Raw genomic sequence first — 27,801 nt, forward strand, 5'->3', positions numbered from 1 at the left:
CTTTCAATGCACTTTCCAACTGGGTTTTACTGTGTGAACAGGCAAAATCCAGTTTGAAGGTGCATTGAAAGTAGATTGAATGTAATGTGTGTGATCACAGCCATAGTGTATTAATATTAGTATTAAGAAGCCAGGTTAGGATTAGCATTAATTATGAAGAAGCTGAGTTAATATATTGTAATGACTCCCCAACCTTCAGAAATTTGGTTTTCAGCCAGGTCTTAATGGCCAGGTCTAAAATGGGTGCATCATCAGTAGAATTCCATGAACAGTGCTTTTGCTATTACCTGATAAAAAGACTAAGAGGAAACCGTGCTTGTGTCATTCAAAATGCACCAGTCTAAATGCAATACTTCATACAATGTACATTATACATGCAACATGAATACCAATGAGCTGCTTAATACTTCTTTATGAACATACATAAGCATAACAAAATGTGCAATACATATACTTAGTTGTGACCTGGTAAATCCACAATGCATTCACATAAGCTACAGTGTCCACAATGTTTACACAAGTAACTATTAGGCAAGGTAGCAAAATAGGATGCTCCAGAAAGAAAACAAGTTGAAGTTGTACACGCTTCCGGTAATAGGTGTGTTTCGATGACGTATCTTCGTCCACAACACAACTCTTCTGGAACCACAGAAAGGTTATTCTATAAGTATGTGCATGTCAATTTCCAAGGTAATCACTTTCTAATGTGGCCATGCGCCACAGTCTAGAATATTTTTATCTGGAACCACTGCTCTATAAGTGAAGCATGAAGCTGCTAGTCAGTTACTCCCACATGGCACTATCGGTTTTCGACATGAACATACTTATAGATAACAATAACCTTTCTGTGGTTCCAGAAGAGTTGTGTTGTGGACGAAGATACGCCATCGAAATATGCCTATTACCGGAAGCGTGTCCAGCTTCAACTTGTTTTCTTTCTGGAGCATCCTATTTTATTACCTTGTTTAATACTTACTTGTGTAAACATTGTGGACTTTGTAGCTTATATTAATGCATTGTGGACTTACCAGGTCACAGCTAAGTATACGTATTGCACATTTTGTTATGCTTATGTGTGTTCATAAAGAAGTATTAAGCAGCTCATTGGTATTCATGTTGCATGTATAATGTACATTGTATGAAGGATTGCATTTAAACTGGTGCATTTTGAATGACACAAGCACGGTTTTCTCTTAGTCTTTCCTTCTCTGTGCTTCCCTTTGTTTTTTCAATTACCTGATAAAAAGCACACCATTTCAGGAGCTCAGTTTTATGAAACCATTTGTCATTATGAAATCTTTCTTGTGTCTCCTTCATTCCTTTCTTTCCTTTGTGAGCTGGTTTGCTTTGTAGCCCCTACACCAGGACTTCCACAGCACAAAGATCAGCCTGGTTAGGCACCCCACTTCTCTTGTGGAATCACCAGCATGAATACTGTTAATACTGTTTAGCGGTGCCCTCCACACCACTCCTGAAGTACTTATGTAGGAGCCACATGAATTTTATTTATTCAACTAACTCCCCAGTAGGGACCAAAGTGGCTAACATTCACCCTTTCTCCATTTTTATCCTGTGAGATAGAATAGGTGGTGGTGGGGGGGAAGGGCGGAGAGAACGACTGGCTCAAGCTCACCAAGCACACTTTCATGGGAATGTAGGGATTTGATCCTGGGTCTCTCAGATCCTAATCCGACACTCCATTGCATCTCACTGGCTCTCTCTAAATGTGACCTGAAACTCTGGATGAAAAAGTAAATTAAGTACACAGTAGCTTTATGCTTTCCTTTCTAACAGATACTCTGTAAACCCAGAAAAAGTGCAATTTTCTTCGCACCAAATTTTGGATAGTAATTTTTATAACATTTTAAGGAGGATATTCTATCCTAAAAATTCTGTGACAAGATTTGTCAGGCCCCATGTTTTAATGAGCTTTGACTGAAACTAGACCTCCAAGACAAATTTCCCTTTACTAATTCACTTGCAGAATGAGCTTCACATACATTAATCTAAAAATTAAGAGGTTCTGAATTTTATGACAACTGCTTATTTTAATAGGAATTAGGTGGTATTAGCATTTCCTGGAATGGAAGTATCACCATATGTAAGAAAAATATATTCTGCCCATGGGTATGTCAGTATCAATCTAGAATTTAGCAGTTCCCTATCAGTAAGATTACAAATGATATATGCTTTTCAAAAGAAAGAGCAGCCTGATTAGGTAGCAGCAGTGGCACAGAAAGATCAAGATAATTCATAACATTGTGTTCCCCATTACTATTTATGTATATGAAAGTTGGACAATGAAGAAAGCTGACAGGAAGAAAGTAGATTCATTTGAAATGTGGTGTTGGAGGAGAGTTTTATGGATACCGTGGACTGCCAAAAAGACAAATAAATGGGCTCAATCTAGACCAAACCAAACCTAAATCCTCCCTAGAAGCTAAAATGACCAAACTAAAGCTGTCATACTTTGGTTACATTATGAGAAGACAAGAGTAACTGGAAAAGCAACAATGTTACAAAAAGTTGATTGGAGCTGGAAGATAGGAAGATCTAAAATGGAATAGATTGACTCAATCAAGACAGTCATGACCTTCAGTTTGCAAGACCTGAACAAAACTATTAATCATAGAGTGGTTTGATAGCACTTCAAACACGCACACACACACGAGGGGGGGGGCGGGGTTCACTCACATCTTTATTTTCCATAGTGGATAGCGCCATTTGATATCATCTTCTGTAGCACTGTCTGCTCAACAGCTCAAAGAACTGGCCCATTAGTTCTCTGGCGGACCCAATAAAATCCTATGGTATGAGCATTATTCTCCTTTCCTCCTTTTTTCCTTACAACAACCCTGTGTGTATGTGGCTGGTCCAGAATCACTCAGTGAGCTGCCACAGCAAGTCTTGGATTCAAACCTGGGTCTCCCAGACCCTATTTTGAAGCTACATCAGGGTGGCTGCTGTCGAAGAGTAGCAAACAGCTATGCCTAGGTGAGTTACGCTCATGCCTTTTATCATTATAGCGGCTAAGAGCAATCCTGAGCAGGTTTACTCAGAATCCTACTTCATTCTAGTCAATGAGGTTTCCTGCCCAGAAAGTGTTCTTAAAATTGCACTGTTAAAGAGACAATTTTTCAAGATCACTTGAGTCAGTGCAACCATAAACCCAGAAATTCCTCCAAGGGTAATGTTGTATGAAACAAGAAGAGTAGGCCTTAGAACACCACTGCTTTGATAAAGAATCAAATATTCTATATTCTTATTCTTACAAGAGAATCCTACTCATTTAGAAGAAATACCACATGAGCAAAATAGATACTCCAAACAAGGTGACATGCTCACCAGCTTCCCATGAACCTTGGCTTGCATGAAGCAGGCAACAGCTTCTGGGTCAAGAATTGGCAATGCTAGCCTTCACTCTGATTACACTATGATTTTAAGGTACATGCATGAAGAGTTCCAAGAGAGCCCAGGCATCTAGGAGTGCTTCAGTGACTGACCCCAAGTATACAACGACAGAGAAATAAACTGATATGTAAATGTATGTATAAACAGTATGAAAAAAGTTGGATAGGAGGGCAACTGTTATTCTTGTAGCATTTTCCTAGCACTCTAGCTGAAAAGACAAGTCTATCTATTTTGTGATCAACCCATCTTCTTCTTGTGGCTGACATTTAGTTTGCCTCTGTGAGTGCAAAATGGTGACAGCATTTCGTTTTAATAATATTAATTTTGAATATAGCTTCCTGCAGCCAAATATGCTTCCTCTGATGCTTTCCAATGTCTCTCTCACTATATTCGCTGTCACTATCTGCAGCCTGGAGGAGATTTGGTTTGGACCAGCTTACTTGTGGAGGGAGGGGAAATCTTCAGCTTTCTGTTTAACAGCTGAGTTAATTTCATCATCTGATGAAGTGTGCATGCACACGAAAGTTTTCATTCTGAATAAAACTTTGTGGGTGCTACTGGATTCCAACTTTGTTCTACAGCTGAGTTATCTATCACCCTTCTCTTTCTTTTCAGCTTCTCAGAGCCATCAAAAAGCTGAAGGACAACATTAAGAAAGAAATTGCTGTAGCAACAAAATTTAATTGAGATATACATACCTTTGAATCTCTTCTTCTGGTTTTCTGCTGTCTTAACAGAAAAAGGCTATTTTCTGTCTTAGATGGATGTCCCAAGTGAAATGGGTATGTGTGAATAAAAACTCATCCTGTTGCCAGGTCTTACCTGGCTTTCAGCAGTGGACTTTTGGGTCTGTTCTGGGATGTTCCTGTGTGCGCGTAAAGTGTGTGCAGTGCAATGATGTCGCCTGGAAGTGATGTTACCATACTGGGCACATTGAGTGTGGACGCTTTAGCATTTTTGCCAAAAACTCTATGGTAACAGAACTTTTTTTAACCTGGAGAGGAGTCCAAAATGCCAGGCATTTAAAGTAATTATATTACTTAAATGTATTTATAGGCATACAGTTTCAGCAAACCAAATTCTTTTTTTCAGTTATATCTTTTGTTTTGTACTTTTCTCACATCATTTTAAAACAGGAACAAACAAAATAAATAATTTAATCAGTATGTTAACTTTCAAGACAATTTTGTGATTATGTTCAGCCATTACACTTAAACAACTGGATATTTTGTGCTTAGAATTAATACCTTGAGGGTATCACTTATATCTTGCCTTCCCTGGCATTAGATTCAGGGATGAATTTCTCAAAAGACAGATGGAGTTTAGACATACCCAGAGGTCACCTTTTCTCACCGAGGACAATAATCTTATTCTTGAATAGAATGTCAGATTCTAATATTGGTAATGGACTACAGGTGTGAGCTTTGGTGAACCTTGTTTAAAACTGGGGTTTGAATACCTGTTAAATAGGGACAGAAGCCTGAGAGATCAACAATTGGAAACATTTTCTCAGAGGGCCTGATTCAAAAATTTCTTGCTGAGACATTGTTTTAACCAAAATTAATCAAGGACTTTTCTACTTTAATCCTTGAACATTCCTAAAAAATGGTCTTAATACATATTTAATACATAAACATATATATTGTCTTTAAAAGAAGAAATAATTTCAAAGAGAAAATACAAATTAGAATATTTACATGTTTTAGAATATACAAAACAAGGTTTTGGATTTAAAAGAAAACTCTGAATGAACACAGCCTGAAATTAGATGGAGCTTTAATAGCACCTATTCAGTTCATAATGACTTGATCATTTTCTTTGTGTACAGCACTTGGCTGAAACACGGATGCACCTTGAAATGTTGTATCATATTGTTGTATCAAGAACAGCAAGAGCATGCCCTGAACTGTTACATAAGGAAACAAAAAGATATGGAGTAGAGGGAAGAAAGTGGTACAAGTCGATTGCTTTCCTTGGAACTCAGTTTAAAAAAACCTGAAAAACAAACTACTTCTTATGGCTACTTACATATCACCAGTTCATAGTGTGTGCACCAAAGCGTGCTTCTGAGTAAGTATCCCTTGCTCCATGGAAGCTATATGTGCAACTAATTATACAGCCAGGGCAACATGCATGGAATGTTTTTTTAACAGCTTAAAATCCCATGTGAGTGGCTGTTCAGAGGAGGAGTCTTGCTTCAGTTCCGCTGCTTACTCTCCTACATCCAAATGTGGTAAGGATTTTAGCTTTTAAAGGATTCTGGAGTCCTCAGGGCTTTTTTTTGGTAGCAGGAACTCCTTTGCATATTAGGCCACACATCCTTGATGTAGCCAATCCTCCAAAAGCTTACAGCGCTCTTAGTACAGGGCTTACTGTAAGCTCCAGGAGGATTGGCTACATTGGGTGTGTGTGTGGCCTAATATGTAAAGGAGTTCCTGCTACAAAAAAAGCCCTGGGGATCCTCATGCATTCTGTTAGACTGGTGTGCCAATATTTTTTGTATTTTAGGTACAGTGAAACAGTATAAACAAATGGAAAACTGGAATTATGATAGTGAATCAGATACAACAGGATATATTTCATTAGTACTTAGAAAGTCAGAACACATCAGAAATCACTATATATGGTGAGATAGTAATTGCTCCTGTTATATGTATAATGGGGATGGTAAGCAAATACAGATATGAACATATATATTCAGTGAGAACAGAAGTCCCTGCTGCTAAGGAGTGCGGAGTTCTTTATGTTTAACAGTGATAGTTATTACAGATATGCTGAAAGCTTTGATTACTTTTGATTACAACACATTGTAATTTCAAAGCAAAAAAAAAGAACAAAGAGTTTTTGCTTATCTACAGTAAGACTGTTCTGAGCAATGAAAGATCAACTGAGAATCTGTACATTTGATGCAATTTTTTTGAATAATCTGGAAATCCTTACAACAGGAAATATACACATAGTACAATGCACAGGGATGAATTTTTCTTTTCTGTATACTTTATTTACAAAAAGAGACAGCTGAACATTAGCATGAATAAATTCTCCAGAGCTCAAGCAGATATCCCAAGCAGATTCATTGTGATTGATTAAAAAAATTGTATATAGTAAAATTAATGAAAATCACCTCTTTGATTTAAGACAGAAGGCTTGATTATCACTAGGTATAAATAGTCATATTCCTGGTTCCATCAACTATAAGTAGGGTTGCCAATCTCCAGGTGGTGGCTGGAAACCTCCCATTATTGCAGTTGATCTCCAGATAACATTAGGAAGAACTTCCTGACAGAGTGGTTCCTCAGTGGAACAAGCTTTCTCAGGAGGTGGTGGGCTCTCCTTCCTTGGAGGTTTTTAAGCAGAGGCTAGATGGCCATCTGACTGCAATGCTGACCCTGTGAATTTAGGGGGAGGTGTTTGTGAAGTTCCTGCATTGTGCAGGGGGTTGGACTAGATGACCCTGGGGATCCCTTCCAACTCTATGATTCTATAACAGAGATCAGTTCACCTGGAGAAAACAGCCACTTTGGAAGTTGGAATCTGTGGCATTATGCCTCAAACCCACTCTTCTCATGCTGCACCTCCAAAATCACCAGGTATTTTTCAAACTGGAGCTGGCAACCCTAGTAATAAAACTAAATGAAGCTATTGTGATGTTGATCTGCATACAATTAGACTTTGATCTGTTATTCTTGTTTCTTATGCAAACAAATGATGCCATTTTGAGTCAGATATCAGAAGGGTAAACTGTGTTATATCAGCAAAGCATCAGGCACTTTATTTCAAGATGCTCCACTTCTAATGCCAGAGAGATCAATGACCCTAATTGGGAAGCAGCCAAATTGGACTGAGGCCTAGCATAAGGAGATTGGAAAGGAGAATGCTAATGAGGGTTACGTGTCTAGCTCTCAACAAAAAGCATAATCTTATTTCACATAGCTGAGAGGAAATTATCATCTGTGTTTGTTCCAACACGATGTGTCTCCAAAACAAAGTTAGATGTCCATCTTTTTAAACAAAATGCCACACAGTAATGCAATCTGCAGTCCTTTAATTATTAATCACAATATTTACTCCTTACTATTTAATATTTACTTACTATTTACTCCTTTATTCTGATAATGTTTCACAAATAAAACTACATAAACCCATTAGCCTTTGATTCTTTTTTTTAAATAAGACTTTTGTTTTCCTTCCTGGTGATGTCCTTCTGGCTTCAAGCTCTCTTGGGTATGATCCTGTGTCTTTCCCACACCCATAGCTTCTCTCTGGCTCCAAGAGATTTAGGTATATGGAACAACTGCAGGATCAAAACAGCAGCTGTAGTTTAACTGGATATGCATATCTGCATTACAGATGGGGGAAAACCATCTCTAGGTACTACTATCATTTACTAATGGGAGGGGCTGTCCTGGCAAAGTATCCTTTTTTAAATACAGATTCAGGACATTACAACCTCCACCTGCTTTTCATTCACCCCCAAAGTGAGGGTATATACTTGCCATTCAGCATGGAGAGGATGACATCTGGTCATAATCTGGACATTTGAGTAAAGCAGGATAATTACTGCTCATCTGAAGGGAAGCATCACTGGAGATGTCAGAAGGACTGCGCCCACGTACCCACGCATCTGGGTGGAGGAACTGGCCAGAGTAGTCAGAGCAGTTGCTAAGCCGTGGATGGTAGAAGCCAGGATGAGGCCTATATAACTCTTCAGCTGTATATCTCTTCATGAACAGGTAGACAGACATGACACCTGCACTCTGAAGTGGGGAGAGGGAAGAACAAATGCTATAGTCATGTTGCTTGAAGGTACTTGAATGGCCAGCTGCCGAAAGAATGGCCCAATGTTGACATATAAAACCATGGTTTCATTAATACATTATTGTTAGTGTGATCATCTGATAGTGGTCACTCTGCTAACTCTTGTCTGTTACAGTTATGGCGGCCAACTTCCAACTGGGGCCTGGAGGTTTCCCAGAATTACAACTATTTTTCAGACTACAGAGATCAGTTTCCCTGGAGAAAATGGCCACTTTAGAGGGTGGGCTCTGTGCCATTGAGGTGCACTGAGGTCTCTTTCCATACCCTGCCCTCCTGAACCTCCATTCCCAAATCTTCAGAAATCTGATAACCTTACTCTGCAGGGGAAATAAAGGAAAAGTGAAGATAGTGAAACCACTGTTTGCCAAAGCAAAGTAGGATTTTAATGGCTGTCAGTAAACTAAATTTTGATTTCACAAACAAATTGAAATAAACCGTGGTTTCACGTTATATCTCTCACTAGGGATCCATACAGTCCAGTCAGTCAAATTACAGCCCTCTCTGGCCTCCCTCCCTTTATTTATTTAGAAAATGTTTTTGATGTCTCTTCAGGGAATCTGCCTGAGGTGCCTTACAAATCAAAACAAAAAACTACAATGTTAAAAGTTGTTGTTGTTTTTTTTTTAAAAAAAACAGCATTAAAAACAAAGCTATGGCAGAAAAGAGTAAAATATTAGGCTGCTTAAAATGAATTTGACAGCTTTCAGGCTATAATCCCTTAATTAAAAGCCTGGGTCAAAAAGACCTTGTGCCTAAAAGAGTAGCATAGGCACTACGCAAGCCTCAACATTCCACAGGTGAGATGCCATTACTGAAAAAGCCCTATCTCTAGTTGCTGCCCTGCCTCACCTCTAAATGTGGAGCCTGGAGATCAAGGCTTGAGAGGAAGATCTTACCTGGAAGACTAGACAATATGGGAGGAAGAAGTCCTTCAGGTCTGTTAGCCTCAAAACATTTAAAGCCCTAAAGATCCAGCACATTGAATTGTGCCTGAAAACAATACGGCAGCCAGTGCATGTTTTTCAGCACTGGAGCATCAGAACACTGTTAGCCTTATGCTGGTGAGGCTGGGATTATGTTTTGACTGCAAGACTGCAGGGAAAGTTGAAAAGAAGTGTGGTAATATGAACACTTGTGAAATGCAGTCCACTTTCAGCTACTGGGTTGTTGTAAGAATCGCCTTGATCCTAAAAAACTGCAGTGGCTCAGGTATGACTAACAGGTACGCCTAGTAAAATCAGGTGGCTCTGATCTGTTAACCAAAATCTTCCTCCGCCACCCTCCAAATACTGGATATTGCCAAAGCACCAACAACTGAACGGATCATAGTATGCTATGCAGGGGAATGTGGACTATAAGGTTCTTCCCCCCTCCTTCTTCTACCCATTCACAGGAAAGGGTGGAATATAAATTCACTAAAATAAAATAAAATAAATAAATACCAGCATTCAAATGAGCTTGGACAGTACTTCTTCACTTCAGTAATTTAATTATGGAATTTAGTGCCAATGGGCGCAGTGATGGCCATGAACACATATGGCATCACTAGATACTATAATGAAAAGGGAAAAGCATAGATACCAGGGTTAGGAGGCAACATCAGGGGAAGGAGCTGTTTGTTGGCCTTCTAGGGCAGCTGGTTGGCTACTGTGTGAAGCAGAATGTTGGCCTTCATGGAATACTGGTCTAATACAGCAGAACACCTCTTATATAGAGCATAATTGTGCCAAAAAGGAGTTGGCAGAAACCATTGGACCAAGAGTACTTATGGGAACTGCTATCCGAGGATCAATATTAGCATTGGTGTAAGGAGAGAGGGACATCCACTCTCCAGCATTAGACACCTTACCTAGCATTATATGAAACAATTTGGCACAGAGGTTCTCATAAGATCAGGACACAGATTTTCAGTATTATATTATTTGTCCTACCAATGATTTTTTTTTACTCTCCAACGAAGACTTCACATCACTGTTGTGTGGTTCTACTTGGAACATCAATATAGTTAATACCCCCCCAGCCCCCACCACATATGTGAGCTGGAAGACTAAATCAATCTGGCCAAAATCCCAAGCAAGTACATTGAGCCAGGCAATGTAGACGTGTTCTGAATGTAACATAGAAGGAAACAAAATGTAGCAAAAATAAAATGAAAGCATAAATTTGCAAACACTCCTTGCAAGAGGACATGTAAAAAAATCTTTTAAATCTACTAAGTATCAGGCCTCATACTTTGAAATGCCATTATACAGCTTTCCAGTGGAAGGGACAGACATACTGCAAGAGTTTGCTAAAAGCTACTTTGTTATTGAGATATAATCTTGAGAAGTCATTCATTTGTAAAAGGGAAATAAAGCAATCCACCAAAATGAATCCTGTTCTTAATTAAATGCATGAATGTGAAGCAAGGGCAGAGGGACCAGTGGCTTGTGGTTGGCACATGCTTTGCATGCAGAAGGTTCTAAATTCAATCCCCAATATCCATTTAAAGACAGAGGTATTAAGAAATGCTGTTCTCAGTTCCAGACCTTGGACAGCCCTTATCTGTATGGAGGCTATACTGAATTAGATGGGCCAAAGGTCTCACTTGTTATATAGCAACTTTATATATTCAAAACATTTAAGGAAGGGGCTGGGGTCAGGGGTCATGCTTTGTACACAGAAGGTCCTTGGGTCAATCCTTAGCACCACCAGTAAAAGAGCATCTGGTAGCAAGTATTCCAGACTTCTTGGACAGCTGCTACCAGTCAAAGGAGAAAGCACTGAGTTGAGAGACTGAGTCAGTATTTGTATGTTCATATGAGTTAAGAAGCAGAGTGCTGCATAGTTTCAGGGTGGGGTTGCAGTTCACTGAATTTTAATGAGATCATTAGTCCACTGGCCGGGAAAGTGACATGGTATTGCTGAATCTCTTCAGATCTCAGAAGCTAAGCAGGCTCAATACTTGGAAGGAAGACCACCAAGGATGACTCTGCAAAGGAAGGCAACGGCAAACCACCTCTGTTTCTCACTTGCCTTGAAAGTCCTTTGTTGGTCTTGACACCACTTTATATACAACCAGCCCACTGGCAGGATAGAACTCTCTGTTGTCCATCTATAGCTGCATATGGCTGGGTCCTAATAGTTCCTGAATTATGTGCTGATACTTTTATTAGAAGCAAATGCAGCTAAAAAAGTAATAATAATACAGTACAATAATATAAGGGGAGTTACGAATCCAGTTTTGGATGGAGGGAATCTATCACTGGTAGATGAAATGAAAAACCTGGGAGTACTCTTGGACCCTACTCAATTGATGGTGAACAGATAAATATGGTTGCCCAATTATTTATTAACATCTGGCTTGCAAAATGACTCCCTGTTCTGACTCAGACAGACTAGGGGCACCAATCCACAGTACTGTAATCTCAGGCCTAGATTACAAATAGAGTGCTGTTCACTGGCTGCCTTAAAGACTTTTTAGAGCGATTGCACTGGCTGCCTGTTAGCTTCTGGGCTCAATTTAAGGTGCTGGTTTTAAGCTTTAAATATCTGTGTGGCTTGAGACCATTCTATAGGAAGGACTACCTCTCCCCATACAAGCCTACCTGCCAGCTATGTGAACTACATCAACACATTTATCATCTCTTTCTACCTTCCCACAGGAGAGTGACGACTGTCATGAACTAGATAACATGTTAGGCTCTTAGTTGCACTGTAAAACTCCCTAAACATCTGAGATTACAGTAATTTTAAATCAGTTTACAACCAGGGCCTACCTCTGTCAGGAAGAAAGAGATAGCAGAAAAAGCAAATGACCATCCATATTTGTAAGTGAAGTACGTCTCAGAGTCGTTGGTTCTATTGAGAATTTCATCATTGATGCTGGAGATGTAGAGTACAAGCCCCACAACTAGAGATAAACCTGGAGAATCAAGATAATGCATAAGTGTACTTTTATGCAGACCAGTGTGATGCAATCCCTCGGCTTCCTAAATGTCCTATCCTACATATGCAGCTGAGAGACACACCAGAATTCTGAGAATTAAAATAGGCTGTAGAGCCAATGTGGTGTAGCACTTAGAGCATCAGAAAGGATCTGGGAGACCAAGATTCAAATCCTCACATTGCTGTGGACACTTTTGGATGACCAGTCACATAATGTCTGATTTAAAGGAACAGTGTCTGAAGCAGCACTAGGTTGATGCACCTGTTTTACAGGAGATTGCATCTGAATACATATGTTACCACCTGTGCTGGAAGCACTGTTAGGACCAACCCACTGGGGCTAGCTTTGGGGATTAAAGTCAGGAATGAGTGAGGAAATGGAAACCATTCAGATAAAATCTTATTCTATTTTGTCAATATTTGCTTTATTTCCTGCTCTGAAGCATTGTGATTGCTCAAATCAGTAAACAAACAAGCATGCTGACTTGCTAGGATATGAGACAAAAGGTCACAAGGTAGCCAGCATCATGTAGCAGAATCTGAGTGTGCTTGAAAAGACTACTGCACATATAACAACAGTGCAGTTGTTTCAGTTGCCAGGCCTTTCAGGTGAGACAGAATCCCAATGGAGTCATGGAGGAAGAACATGCACTGCTGATGTGCCATCATTCTAGGGCCAATTTCACACTCAGCTCTTGTCTCGTGTCCAATCTCTTTCCCAGAATTGAGTTTTATACTGAACTTGTGTTCACCCATTGATTTATCTCAGATTGTGTTTTGCTTTTATACTGAATAGGGTTGCCAATCCCTAGGTGGGGGCAGGGGATCCCCCGGTTTGGAGGCCCTCCCCCCGTTTCAGGGTTGTCAGAAAGCGGGGGGAGGGGAGGAAAATGTCTGCTGGGAACTCTGTTATTCCCTATGGAGATTTATTCCCATAGAAAATCATGGAGAATTCATCCACGGGTATCTGGGGCTCTGGGGGGGGGGGCTGCTTTTTTGAGGTAGAGGCACCAAATTTTCAGAATAGCATCTAGTGCCTCTCTCCAAAATACCTCCCAAGTTTCAAAAAGATTGGACCAGGGGGGCCAATTCTATGAGCCCCAAAAGATGGTGCCCCTATCCTTCATTATTTCCTATAGAAGGAAGGCATTGAAAAGGTGTGCCGTCCCTTTAAATGTGATGGCCAGAACTCCCTTTGGAGTTCAATTATGCTTGTCACAGCCTTGATCTTGGCTCCACCCCTAATGTCTCCTGGCTCCACCCCCAAAGCCCCCAGATATTTCTTGAATTGGACTTGACAACCCTAATACTGAATCAGGGCAGACCGGGGTTCAACCTGCTTCTATTCTGAGTTATGTTGATCCTGTTTGTCCAGGGTTAAGTTATTCCTGTACACTGGTTCTTTTTTTGCTCATTACTAAAGCACACAAGGACAAGCTGCTTCAGTCTCCCTGACAAATGGATGCCATTTTAGTACCTTCAGACTGCCCCATGGAACCACTATTGGCTTTGCTGCAAAAGTCATGTTACTTATGAGGCAACATATAATTTTTGCAAATAGAGCCAGTGGTGCCTGTCTTGGATAATTCCAGGATGAATCCACCTACAAATATAAGGGTTCTGTAAAGTACAGCAAGGTTCTGAAATGCCATTATCTTTCTTAAGTGTGAATCTGAGAGGTCAGAATTTAATATGTCCTAATACAATTCAAATATTCTACCATAAAAACTTACCAGACAGAATGAAAAAGATTCCAGACACAAAAGCCAGAATGGTTCTATGGGGACGAATGTGTCCAATATTGCTCAGAATGAATCCAATAAACATGAAGAAGAGACTGACTAATGGGAAAGGAGTGGCAGAACGAATCATCTCTGTAAAAGGTAATCATGGAACAAGAATGAAAAAGTGTTAAATGATAAGAACATCATGAATAGGAAATTATTTTTTGTACTCAATAATTCAAATACCTTTTTACTCTTGCTTTTAAAATTTTAATTAGCATGCTCTCTCTGTCGCCCTCTCTCATGCACATACATACAGAATGAGCTTGCTTGTACACTGAGTCAATTGAAGCTATTTGTGGATTTCTAATTCTGTGGCTTGGGTAGAGTAATATAATTATAGCATTAGAAGGGGCCATGCAGGCTATCTAGTCCAACAATCTGCCTAAAGCAGGGGTGTCAAACTCATATGTTATGAGGGCCGAATCTGACATAAAAGAGATCTTGTTGGGCCAGGCCATGTCAGGTTGGGCTGGGCCATGTCGGGCTAGGCCATGTGTATACCTATTTAAGATTAGGTAGCAGAAATATAACTTTATAAAGGACACAGACAAACACAAACACTGTGAGGTAGGTGGAGCTGAGAGAGCTCTAACAGAAACTGCTCTTGAGAGGAACAGCTCAGTGAGAACTTGTGACTGATACATCAGCAGGTGCAAGTGGAGGAGTGGGGAATCAAACCTGGTTCTCCCAAATTAGAGTCCTAAAACTTAACCACTACACCAAACTGGCTCTTGTGATATGATCACCATCTTCAAGTACTTGAAGGGCTGTCATATAGAGCAGTGGTCCCCAACCTTTGTGGTGCCAGTGATCGGCACCAGGGCCAGCCCACCCACTACAGACCCAGGGCTGGCAGGGTGGGGGCACCAAATTCGACCTCATGATGCCATGAAGCCTCCCCGCCCCTCGCGTCCATGCAGCCTCCTCGAATCCATGCAGTCTCCCCACCACCCTTGAAGCTGTGCAGCCTCCCTGCTCCCCACAGCCATGCGGCCTCCCTGCCACCCCCCTGCGGCCGTGCGGCCTCTCTGCCTCCCGCAGCTATGTGATCTCCTTGCCACCCTGCAGCTATGCAGCCTCCCTGACTCCCGCGGCCGTGCAGCCTTCCCACCACCCCCTGCAGCTGTGCAGCCTCCCAGCCCCGTCTCTCCTCATGGCACCTCCTCCACCACTCTCCGTTACTACCATTCTAAGGCAGAAGAAGGGGTGGTGAAGTGCCACCTTCCCTGGTTCCTTAAGGGCGGACCCCCACCCCCGTGCCAATCTTGGTGGGAAAAACCTCTATAGCAGTGGCTGGCAACCCGCTGAAGAAGCGGCGGCGCCCTTGTCTCGATCCCACTTCCTTCCCATGCCATTAAGGAGCCAGGGAAGGCGGTGATTCACCGCCCCTTCTTCTGCCTTAAAATGGTAGAAACGGAGGGTGGTGGAGGAGGCACCGCAAGGAAGAGACTGGGCGGTGAGGCTGCACAGCGCCGCGGGGGGGGAGGGAAGCGGAACGGCCAGGCTTTGTGGCCCAGTTCCTGACAGGGATATAGAGGATGGTGCAGAGTTGTTTTTCTGTTTCCGCAGAAGGTCAGAATAGAACTAATGGGTTGAAATTAAATCACAAGTGTTTTTAGCTAAACATTAGGAAGAACTTTCTGACAGAGCAGTACCTCAGAGGAACAGGCTTCCTTGGGAGGTGGTGGGCTCTCCTTTTTTGGAGGTTTTTGAACAGAGGCTAATTGGTCAATTGACAGCAATGCTGATTCTGTGAACTTAGGCAGATCATGAAAGGGAGGGCATCAGTGCTTAGTTCTTGTGACCCCTTCTTACATAACTAGAGAGTCAGTCAGCAATTTTTCTCCAGGCCAGTTTGGCCACAGATCCTGGAGGGTTTTTGTCATCTTCTGGGAATGGAGCAGGGGTCACTGGGTGTGTGTATAGGTGGGAGGCATTTGTGAATTTCCTGCATTGTCCAGGGGGTTGGACTAGATGACCCTGGAGATCCCTTCCAACTCTATGATTCTATGACTTTCACTAAATCAGTCTGCAAAGGGTAATAAAATAGAATTGGTTGGTATAGAACCTATTAATTGCTACACATTATTTACTAATCCTCTCTCATCTGCAAAAACATATAAAGCCATCCATTCCAGAAATAGTGATGTGCATTGCTATAGCAACAGAAGAAATCTTTTAAAGAAAACACACACACACCCCATATCCCTACTGAAAATTGGCTCAGAATATGTTTATCAAAATAAAATTTGTAAAAGCAAATTTAGAGGGGGCTGTTTATTTTTGAAAAACAGATTGTTCATGACATAATAAGTTAAATATTTAGAAAATGCCAAAGGACCTTCAAATTTAGGAGCAGTGAAATTCAATAATGTAAATGTGGGGTTTTTTTTAAAAAAGCTTCATGAAATATCCTTTCTAATTCTGACTGTAAGAATATAAAAGGAAGAAAACAGCCATGCAAAGACATCTATAGGCCAGCTCTCTGACAATGGGCAGCTGGATGTCTGGGAGCTGGTTACAGTTTGCCACTCTGGGAGGGGGATACCTCTTAGGGATTGTTCTCATCATTGATTTGTAATACGCTGTTTCTGAGCATGAAGGTCTATTTCTAGCACTCATTAGTATTGTTAAAAATTCACACACAAAGTTGCAGTGTTCTTTTAAAATCCTTTTTTCTTCACTCTTTGGAGCAAACCTTATTCTGTTCTCTTCAGACTGAGAAAATTCAACTAGGAAATAGATTCAGACTTTAAGGCTAACAAGGTCAGGTCTTCTTTTGCTTTTGGTCATCCTGCATGGTTGGATGGTCTGGCCATCTTGAAACTAAGAAACTGTAAAATAGAAGCAAGACTTATTATGGCAAAGAGCGACAGGAAATAAAAGTCTCTGCCTCCCTCTTTAGCATTCTCAGCTATTCCTAAGCTGCTCATAGAGAGGAGAAAGCACAAGTTGTTTTTTAAGTCATTTACCATTCTCCAAAGTATTGATGCAGCACTCTTTGTTGATGGTAATGCAGGTGCAAAAAATGTTTTTCCCCCAACTCAGTCTAATCCAGAAGATGGCTCCCAACTTTGACTTGGCAGATCTAGCCATGGTAACATTGAGGATGAATCACTGTGATGCACTCAACAGAGGTTGCTCCTCAGAGTCAACTTGGAGACTGCAACAGGTGCAGAACAGTTTCCAGGCTCAGTTCTGGGTATTGGCTATCACATACAAAGCCCATCATGATCTTGGTTCCTCATATCTCTGGGACTGTCTCTTCCTCTATACTCTGCCATGATGGATTCACTCATCAGAGAAGGGCCTCCTGAAGGTGCCACCCTGTAAATGGGCTATATCAACAGCTGCCCATACATATGCATTCTCTGTTGTGGAATGGCATGCCTGTTGAGGTCAGGAAGGCTCTCAGCCTCCTGGATTTCTACAGACTATATGAAACTGAATTATTCAAGAAAGGTTTTTTTTACACAGGTAGTTAGAGCAGTATTATATAGAACTGTTTGGGAAAGGAGGAGGACTGTTGATTGTACTACTGTGTATTGTCTGTTGATGCATGTATCATCCTACTGTGTAATTTTTACATCATTTAATGTGCCACGCTAATACTTATGCTTTGTTTCAATTCCATTTTCAGATTTCTGCTTATTTTCAAATTTTTGCAGTTCAGATTCTATTGCCTTTCTTATGGAATATCCAGTTCTACTTTTTTTAACCTGTGATGCACACGCCTTGAGCCTGAGGGAGAAAGGCAAATCATGAATAACATAAATATATAAATAAATAAATAAATCTGCTTCCTAGTCTGTGGAAAACAAATGTTCAAATGGACACAATGCTCCCCCCAGCCACCACCCTTAAAAACACCTACTTAAAACATTGACTGTTGATTCAGATGTAAGCTGGACATTCATTGGCATCATGTATTCTATTGTGAAGCACCTCCCGTGTTCTTCACCTGCAAGGCAAAAAGGTATATTTTATCCTTTCTTCGAAGGAATTGATTGCTTTAATTAAATATACCAGGTTGGGGTTTTTTTTGCTTCTTATGGTTTTGAAGATTTTCAAGTCAAGATCCTTAAATCCAGTGTTGAACAGATCTTTAAGAATTGAAACACTTGTTTAATACAGCACATGTAACAGTGTAACAAGCCAAGGAGTTGTTGTTGATTGATATGCATCTCTTAGAACACATAGCATAGAATTACCTTTAGTCTACTATTCTGATATTATAGAATAGTGGACTGGGAAAAAAGATACAACCATCTCTTGGCAGGCCATGGATCGGTCAGTTGTGGGTGATGACAACCAAGTATATAGAAAGGTGCCACATTAGTTCCTGGACAGTTGAAATTGGTTTGCTGAGTTCAGAGACTGTGCATGTGTATGAAATATGAATACTCAGATCTTTGCAAAATATTCCAAATGTAAGGATGTGAAAAAGAATTCAAAGGAGGATTAAATGTATATGTACTAGAAATCCAAGGCATGAATTTTTTTAAAAATGGAGCACTCATAGGGTTTTTATGGCAAGAGATGTTCAAAGTTCCCCCACCCCATTGATTACTTCTGCATAGCAATCTTAGACATCCTTAGACCTTTGTATAGCAATCTTAGACATCTCCTATCCAAGTACTAACCAGGACAGACCCTGCTTAGCTTCCGAGGTCTGGCCTAGTAGGGTTACCAGATCAGGGGTGGCAGGGAGTATACTTATCAGAAGCTTGGCATTTCAGTGATGTGCTTACATGAGCTGATGTAGGCACATCAGGATGTCTGGGGGAGATGCTCTGTTTTTTGGACAGAACTCTGTGGTAGAATTATCTTCTATCATAGAGTTTTTGCCCAAAAATCAGAGGATTGCACCTGACATGCCTATGTCACTTCCAGGTCATGTAGGCATGTTGCTTTAATTCCTGGTGTTCCTCCTTTTTGGGGGGTGGTAATTACCTCTGCCAGCCAGCTGGCATAGATGTGGGGCCTAGCAGCAGGAAACTCCAGCACTCACTGGGGGACAGGTCTGGCATCCCCATGGCCTGGGTATTTCTGATTAGTAGGTGATTTTGAGAAAAGGTCTACACAGCTAAAAGGAAAGTGGCCAGAGAAGAACTCCAAATTAGTCTTGTTCCATTTTTGCAAACCAGTCAACATTATCAAAATACATCTGTACTAATAGCATTTTCCTTGCTTGCTAGATTCAGGCATGAACTAGAAGGAGAAGTCAGTTATTTTATGACCAAAAGCCTGGTTAAATCTCTTTTGAAGACCAATTGAAGTTATGCAAGACCCACCAAAATTATGCAAAACAGTGTGCAAGCTTTTCAGATCTCCAAAACAGGAGGATTTGAACACTGAAGAGCTCTAGAAATTCAAATGCTTGCATACTATGCTGCGTTATTCTTTTTTTTCTGTAGGAAATTTATATGCCACCTCTCCAGAACCCTGCTTGATGAAGAGTGGATCTTCATAAAAGGTATTACATGGCTTTTCCTTTTGGATTTTCTTGTAGACTGACAAGTAAATTATTTTATGGTGACAGTACACTTCAATGGTGTAGGGCTGCCAGCCTCCTGGTAGGAGTGGGGGATCCCCTGATTCACAGGCTTCTGCCCACTGTCAGCCAACTGGCTAATTGGTTGAAGCCCTGCCCCAACAGCCATGACCTAGCACGACATCCCCAATATGATGACATAATGTGGAAGGGACATCATCACACCAGAGATGTTGCATGGTGAGACTGGTGACAATACCAGAGTGTCATCACATGATATCCCTGGCTTAACATCATGTTGAAGATGCTGCATGTGGTGACATCACCCTGCCAGTGCTCCCTCTAAGCTGTGAAGTCTTGTGAGCAAAAATTCTACTTTGTGAGTGACCGGCATTAAAGTTGATGGAATATGCAAAATCAAACCATTTGAAGTGTGCATCTGTTTTCATGGATGCTGGAAAAGCATTTGATAGATTACAGAGCCAATTTATGTTAGCTTGTTTAAAAGCTTATGGATTTGGACAGCTCTTTGCTCCATGGCACAGAGTGGTAAAGCAGCAGTACTGCTGTGCTGTGGTCTGAACTCTCTGCTCACGACCTGAGTTCGATTCTGGCGGAAGCTGGATTCAGGTAGCCGGTCCAAGGTTTACTCAGCCTTCCATCCTTCTGAGGTTGGTAAAATGAGTACCCAGCTTACTGGGGGGTGGGGGGAGTGTAAAAGACTGGGGAAGGCAATGGCAAACCACCCCGTAAAAAGTCTGCCGTGAAAGCAGAGTCGGAAACAACTGGTGCTTCCACAGGGGACCTTTCCTTTCCTTCAGCAGTGGGCAGGTATTACACATAACCAGTCTTAGGCAAGGTTGAGTATATCAGGTTCTCTTTCTCTTCCACTGAGTACTGAGCACAGGGTTAGGCAAGGGTGCCCACTGTCTACATTATTGTTCGCTTTCACACTTCAGCCCCTTGCTATTTTTATTAGGGAAAATCTGGTGGTGAAGGACATTAAAAGTCAGTTTGCAGAAATATAAATTAGCACTATTCACTGAGGACAGCCATTTTTACAACAGCAATAGAAACTTCTGCTGACACTCTTGAAAAATAAATGCAGTAAAAATGGAACTTCTCCAAAAATTACTATACTTGTTCAAAATATTCTGATTAAGATCTCAAATGAAAAGCTAATGGAATTGGAAAAACTGTTTAATAGATTTATCTGGCAAAAAAGAAAAGACCAATGTTGCCCTGACATGATGCCCAGAAAAAGTGGAATGAAGGTGGTTTGGCAGCTCCAAATATTTTGTTAGGCTATGCAACAACTGGATTAAATTGGCTGTGAGATCAAGTTGATGAAATTCCTGCTTGTGAGTGAAAGAGAGGAAGACTAAAAAGGGGGGGTTGTAACTTATCCACAACTATCAATGGCGGCTGCTGGCCTACAGCATCGCAGGGGGAGGGGAGCTGCTTTCCAAATGGACTTGCTTTTTTTTAAAAGGAAACTAATTTACCTGGCAGCAAAGTGAGAGGGTGAAAAAAGCAAAGTAGAAAACTTCCCGTGAAATGAAAACAATCACTTAAGAATCCATGGAGATAAAAAAAAATTACCGTGTCTAGCAAACCCTGAGTTTGCCCTGCAAGGGTGGGGCGGGGGAAGGAAGCAAATCGGATGCATAATAATAGAGCAATCTCACAATAATGATTCCACTTAGGAGCTGGTTCATTTTGAAGAAATCAGGGAGGCTGAAATTCTATGTGAACAATAACTGGTTTACAGATGATATTTTTGGGGTATAAGTCCAGCGGCACCTTTAAGACCAACAACATTTTATTCAAGATATAAGCTTTAGTGTGTAAGCACACTTCTTCATGAAAACTTATACCTTGAATAAAATTTTATTGGTCTTAAAGGCGCCACTGAACTCAAACTTTGTTCTGCTGCTTCAGACCCACATGGATCTGTTTGGGAATTCAGGGTTTTCACCTCTGAATTCAAGAGAACTTGTTCTCAGGGTTAGGTAGAATGGATTTGACTGCAAATGATGGGAACAAGCTGGCTTGTAGAGACATTGGATAGATATTGTGATTTAATTAGAAATGGACAAGTGATATAGTTTACCAGGATATCCAAATGTAGTAGGAGGCATTTCTATTTTCCAGTTCTATCCAAATGAGGAGTATGATTAATAATTAATTATAATTAATAAATAAGTTACAAAAAATTAACTTCTTTGAGTTTCTCTTTGTTACGAAGTGTAAACAATCACTTTTTAACTTTATAAACTTCTGTGCGATATTATTTGAGGATGAGGCAATCTTATAAAAATGGCAGAAGGCTTTGGATTCAGATTAAATATGAATGTCACTATTTTTTCTCGACTGGTTTATCTTTCTTGGTCAGTCTGCATGAAAATGCAATCAAGATTGCATCAGTGACAACTTTTCCCTGCCAGACTAGCAATAATTTTAAGTCTGTTCCTAGCAACTATTGGTATTATGGGGAAATTAATGCCAATGATATCTCTATGCGGTGGATCTGTACACATGGTACCAATTGCGTTAACTTATGACCTTGAATGGCATCTTCTCCAGAATTATTTTTGTTAAATTATGTGGAATCTCTTCCCCTAAAAAAATTGGACATTTCTCTCACAATCTGAACATTATACATTATTTCAGCTGCCAAAATGGAGTTTAGAAGGTTAAAAAAGACAACAACATGCAGAGCATTTTTAGAAAAAATTAAATATTTTCATTTACGTATTAAAGTATCTTTATGGTTACAAACAAAAAATTGTCTTGGTTGGATAAAATTAGGAAGAATATTATCACTCATATTGAGCAACTGTGATAGGTTTAATGTAATATATGTTGTGTCTTGAACTATTGTCATATTTATTTATATAAATAAAAAGGTTTTTTAAAAGTAGAGAAAACAGCCAGCTGACATTCCTGAGAGCTTAGAGGACCTTGAAGGAGGAGATTTTTGGGGATGAAGGAATTTCAAAATGGTTTTCCTTCCCACAGTTCTCATCAGATTTCAGCTTACGTTCATAACATCTATAAAGACACAGATCTCTCCTCCTTTCTTCTCCCTGCAGTTCCCTGAAAAGTTGTGTCTGATGACTGGGGGAACCAGAGAACAGAGCATAGATGGCACTTTGAGGAAAAAATCAGCAGCTCACTCTTGACCAAGAGTCTGCGAGGAGGGTCAAATTCTAACATTTTCTCCTTTCTCCCTGCCACAGGCTGCACCCCATCTTTGCTACTGACAGTTTACTGACTCTCAAAGCAAGATTGTGCAGCAGGAAGTGTGTCCAGCGAACTCACTCATGGATCCATCTTGAAGAATGAAGAGAAGAGCTTTTACCAAGAAGAATCCATTGAGGAATGGGGGGAGGAGGAGGAGGTATAACCCGGGCAAGTGAAGCTAAAATGGGGAAGAGACATTTAGGAACTGAGGAATGATAAAAGACGCAAAATAAAACAGCTGAGCTTGAGACAGAACAAGAGAGAAAAAACAAAGTATAAATCTGCAATGAAAATAATCAGGAGAAGAATGAGTTTTGTCAGAAGATATGCTTTAGGATGTAACAAACAGTTGGAGTAAGCCAAGACTGAGTGGGAGAAATATTATAACTATAAATTAACAATGATACACAACTAATAGGAACATTAATATTACTAATTATATATAATTAGCAACAACAAAAGCCAGATTTATCATACCTGCCAAAAAGCAAACCCTCCAGAGGCCAGAATGAAGAGACATCTTGATTTCAGTGCTCTGGTTTTGGGGTAGGATGATGCCTTCCTCCAGATACAGCCAATAGTCAGTGCTTACAGCAATCCCCAAGAGTCCCAAACTGCAAACAGCAAACACACTGCTGAGCAGAGTCAAGGCCTTTCTGCCACAAGTGCTCATTCCCAAAAGCATCAGGGTTTGACAGGACAGGACAGAACTCCTGAATGGATGAAGGACAAAACCATTAGCAGTGAACCTAGGCAGCAGTCTGTATCAGGCACCACTACATTTGCTCTGCTTCCCCTGTTCAGATGCATAAAGCCCCTGCAAAATGGGAAACGGGTACATGCAGGTAGGATATTGTGCAATGGTAGAGTTGTCATGAAAGTGTCTAAATATACTCTTCCAAGTGGTGTTTTTATACCTGTATGCAGGCCAATCAGAAGGAAAGATGTCCCAACATCAGCTTACAAGGACAGCTTGTCCCCTTCAGCCAGAAAATGAAGCTTTGCACTTTGGGCACAGCAGCAGGCATCAATCTCACTGTGCTAGCAGCCCTCTCCTTGTGTCTTACTTTGCACCAATAAAGAGATGACAAAGGCAAGACAAAACAGGGCCAAATATAGACTGCTATACAGAGTGGAGAAAAACACTGGTTTAAACCTGGTGTGGTTATTGGTTCTCATAAGAGGTCCAAGAACTAGTGATATGCTAAAGTGAAGAAAAACTGAGGCTCTGCCTAGGAAGTCACTTTGGCCAACAGAGTTTAAATCTTTATTTAAGCTGCCACAGCTAGATACAGATGTTTCCACATGGAGGCAGGGGGGTGTCTGTGGATGCTAGTATTTCCAAAAATTGAAATAATGTATTATTTAAACAAAATGAATGGCAAAACTCTGTTATACATAAGCAACTAGAAAGAAGCTGTGAAAGCCTAATACACTTTACACAATATAACTCAAATATACAAAGAACAAAATATACAAAAACCCAACTAATGGGCTATACCAGTTCATACATTAAAAGTACATGGGGCTTCATAGGACACTGAGATGAACTGAAGCTTGAAAGACTATGGGGACTGATGAGAAATCCCATTTCACATGTCTTCTTCAGGTCTTACAGCTACAGACATCAAAGATTACAAATATGGAATTCAAATCCATGAACTAATACAGAAAGATGTACAGCTTTTCTAATTCAGTTCCGGTGTGAACTTATTTCTCCTTCTTCCCTGTATTTCATATTGCAAAATTGCCTTTATTGGAATTGTCAAACTTAATAGATATCTTAACAAAAAGATTCATAATATAAAATATCAAAATGTTGATGATGTTTAGCTTAGAGGTAATAATATGTGGCAGTTTATTTATTTTAAGAAAGTATTGCAGATGTAGGCTTGTTCTTTTTGAAAGTAACTTTATGCAGAACAAGGTTAATATGTATTCTGTTTTCTATTTCCCCCATTCCCTGCCCCTACTTTTTTATTTCTGAAACTAATAAAACTTTTTAAAATTCTAATTCAGTTCCAACAAATATCATGAAGCTAACATAATTTACAAATGCTGAGGGAATCACCAAATAAATATATGTACATGGTACTAAACCTACAGAGATTCACAGCTGGCTCTCACAGCCTCGTTTCAATTTTTGGAAGTACTAGCATCCTTTATTATTAATAAGTGTTATATAAAACTATAACATTTTTGAATCTGGTTATACATAGTGCTTTAGTTACTCCAGATAGCCAATACAGGGCAGCAGCAACAGAACTTCCACATAACAGGGTGGTTTGTTGCCTTTTTTGCCTGCTTGCTCCCAAAGTGTTTGTTTGTTTGTTTTAAAGGAACCAGCATTTGATATATATTTATAATGTTATAATTTGTCCAGCACATTCTCTGAATTCCCAGTTTTCATATTAAAAATAATATATTTTTAAAATAAAAATATTTAATAGCTTTGGGCCCCAAACCGAGTCCTGTGGTACCCCCAATCAGACAACTACTGCTCTTTGGGTGCAATTATCCAATCAATTCCTTATCCACCTAAGCATCCTAAAATCTAATCCCTAAATACAAGGCTGGAAGCCAGGCAATGGCAGGGAGGGGCAGGATCAAAAGGCAAGCCTGAGCCCAGACTTGGGAAAAGCTAGGATGGGAGAAATAAGAAGTGGCCCTGAGCTGCCGGGGGAAGGAGGCAGGGAAGGGAGGGAGACAACAAGGGGAAGAACAGGGCAGGCTTCTATTTGGTTTTTTAGCCTCCCAGGTGGAGCAGGTAGAAGGGTATTGAATACAGGCCAGATGGGGGTGGTGTAACAGCCTCTGAATGCCCCATAATGGAACACACCTATGAACACACTGTCTCAACAAACACAGATATAAATAAATGGCAACCTATAATATGGGCCCTGCAAAGAGATTAAGAAATAGATCTGACCTACGTGACCTGAGCCTTGACCCCCTCCTACTCCAGTAAGTATGGAGACCAGTAGGGCCCAGTGTCTTTTGGAGTGTGATAGTGCTCCCTAAATATATTGCTCTGTGATCCCTCTCTGGCTCTGGCTCATATTTTCAGTGTGTTTCATCCTTTTCAGTATAAACAAACTCTGGCTGTCTTCCTATAGTAAACAAGTTTTATGTTCATGCCAGGGTTTTTGAAAGAAAATTATTGCTTCTAAGTGTATAATTAAATCAACAATCAATCACATCAGTATCAGACCAATTCCCCACTCGCCTTGTTCCAGTTTCATTGCTCCTTTTCCTGCGGAGCTTCTGCTGGATTTTGCAAAAGCTGCCCTGGGGCGGCGAGTTGCCCTACCTCTTTTCAAGGTCCCTCCACAGCAGGCAGGAACCTCTGAAAACCAGTTTCTGCCTGCTGTGGAGGAAACTTGAAAAGAGGCAGGGCAACTCGCCACCCCAAGGCAGCTTGTGTGAAATTCAGCAGAAGTGCTGCGGGAAAAGGAGCAACGAGACCGGAACAAGGTGCGTGGGGAATCGGTCTTAGTTGGCCATCTTGCAGCTGGGAAAACATTCTAAGGTGATGCTTCTCACCTATTTTAGTGAATGCTGGGGATCAAGGTTCAAAGCTGAGAAAATTCCTCCCTCCTGGCTCAGGAATGCACACTCACATCCCCTAAAATAGTATAAAAAGTCACCTCCTACTACAGCTCAGTGAGATTCTGTTGAATGTCCAGGTAACAGACTCCCCTGATGAATATCATGTCTTGGTACATGCAGTGCTGGATGCTGCATGTACCCACCCCCTCCCAGACCTTCAGGCTTGTCCGCCCTCCTAGATATTGGGCAGTATGAAGTCGGGTCTTGACGATCTTTATTCAGTTTTGGAATTGTAATGATATTGACTTCTCACCAAGTTTTTGACATGGACCCTGATTCTAGAATATTGTTACATAGAGTTGTTAGGGGACCAACTAGCTCTGCTTTAAAATTTTTATAATACTCGGGAGGGAGGCCATCCCTACCGGGTGCAGTATTTGGTTTCAGCTGTTGAATAGATTCAATGACTTCAGTTGTTGTAATATTTTTTTCCAGCAAGTGAACATGGGTAGGAGTTAGTTTAGGCAGCAACCCTTGCTTACTTAAGAAAGCTTTCATTTTAGGTGTCTCAGGTTTTGTGGTGGAATATATCTTTGTGTAGAAATCAGCCATATTTTTGGCAACTTTTTGACTTTCTACTTGTTTGGATCCTTCCTTTTCCAGAAGTGAGTATATGTGATAGGTTTGGCACTTCTGTTTAACCTTCCACGCTAGGTATTTGATTGATCTCGGGGATTTTTTCCAGTACCTTTTTTAATATACATCAGCTGTTTCTGAATTGTTTCAGTTGCCTTATCCTGTACGAGTTTCCGTTCTGCCTCTAATTTCCTATAAATACATGAGTTACCAGTAAATACATGAGTTACCAGTTTGTTTATGTAGCTCCAAATGTTTATTTTTTTCTTGTGTTTCCAATATTAATTGTTTTTTTTCTTTTTTTTCAGGCGTATTGCCATAGAAGATACCAAGCCTCTAACAACTGCTTTAGATGCATCCCATAATGTATTTAATGTTATTTTCTTTAAAATAGTTTTGTATGCCTTGGGCAATTTTGTTCTTTTATGGTGTCATCCAATAAATTCTTTTTCTCAAATTTCCAGTGCCTTTCTGTTTGTATTTGTCTAAATGGTTTTAATGTACAAAGGATTGGTGTATGGTCTGACCAAATATTAATGTCAATTTGTATGTCTGATAAAAATTTCATTAAGGATTGGGATAGAATTATGTAATCAATTTGTGTATAAATATTATGTCTTGCTGAGTAATATGTATAATCTCACTCATTTTGGTGGGAATGACGCCATAAATCATAAAGAGCATAGCTTTCAAGAAGGGAAGATAAACGTGTATCTGTGTTACCTAAGTTTCGAGGGTTGGGCTGCCTATGTGTTCTGTCTAAAGCCTTATTGGCTATCAGATTAAAGTCCCCTCCTAGTATTACATTATCATTTTGGAAGGCTTGTAGCTGCAATTCTAACTGATTCATATTAGGAGCATATAAGGTTGCTAGTGTTAGAGGAACGCCTTCCAAACTGCCTTTTACAAAAAGGAATCTACCTTGAGGATCAG

General features: G+C 40.4%; 1 protein-coding gene across 1 annotated transcript; it reads right to left on the reverse strand.

Moving 5' to 3' along the window:
* Positions 1 to 7,093: 7,093 nt before the first annotated feature.
* On the reverse strand, positions 7,094 to 23,399 carry CACNG5 (calcium voltage-gated channel auxiliary subunit gamma 5). Its single transcript, XM_060252506.1, has 5 exons — positions 23,161 to 23,399; positions 17,818 to 17,904; positions 13,890 to 14,030; positions 11,988 to 12,133; positions 7,094 to 8,168 (listed from the first exon to the last, which is right to left on the reverse strand). The coding sequence occupies exons 1-5, from the start codon at positions 23,366 to 23,368 to the stop codon at positions 7,911 to 7,913; spliced, it is 840 nt and encodes a 279-aa protein (XP_060108489.1). The 5' UTR covers positions 23,369 to 23,399; the 3' UTR covers positions 7,094 to 7,910.
* Between the last annotated feature and the right edge of the window lie 4,402 nt (positions 23,400 to 27,801).

This window comes from Heteronotia binoei, chromosome 13 (assembly GCF_032191835.1).
Source record: "Heteronotia binoei isolate CCM8104 ecotype False Entrance Well chromosome 13, APGP_CSIRO_Hbin_v1, whole genome shotgun sequence".
Taxonomy (NCBI): Eukaryota; Metazoa; Chordata; class Lepidosauria; order Squamata; family Gekkonidae; genus Heteronotia; species Heteronotia binoei.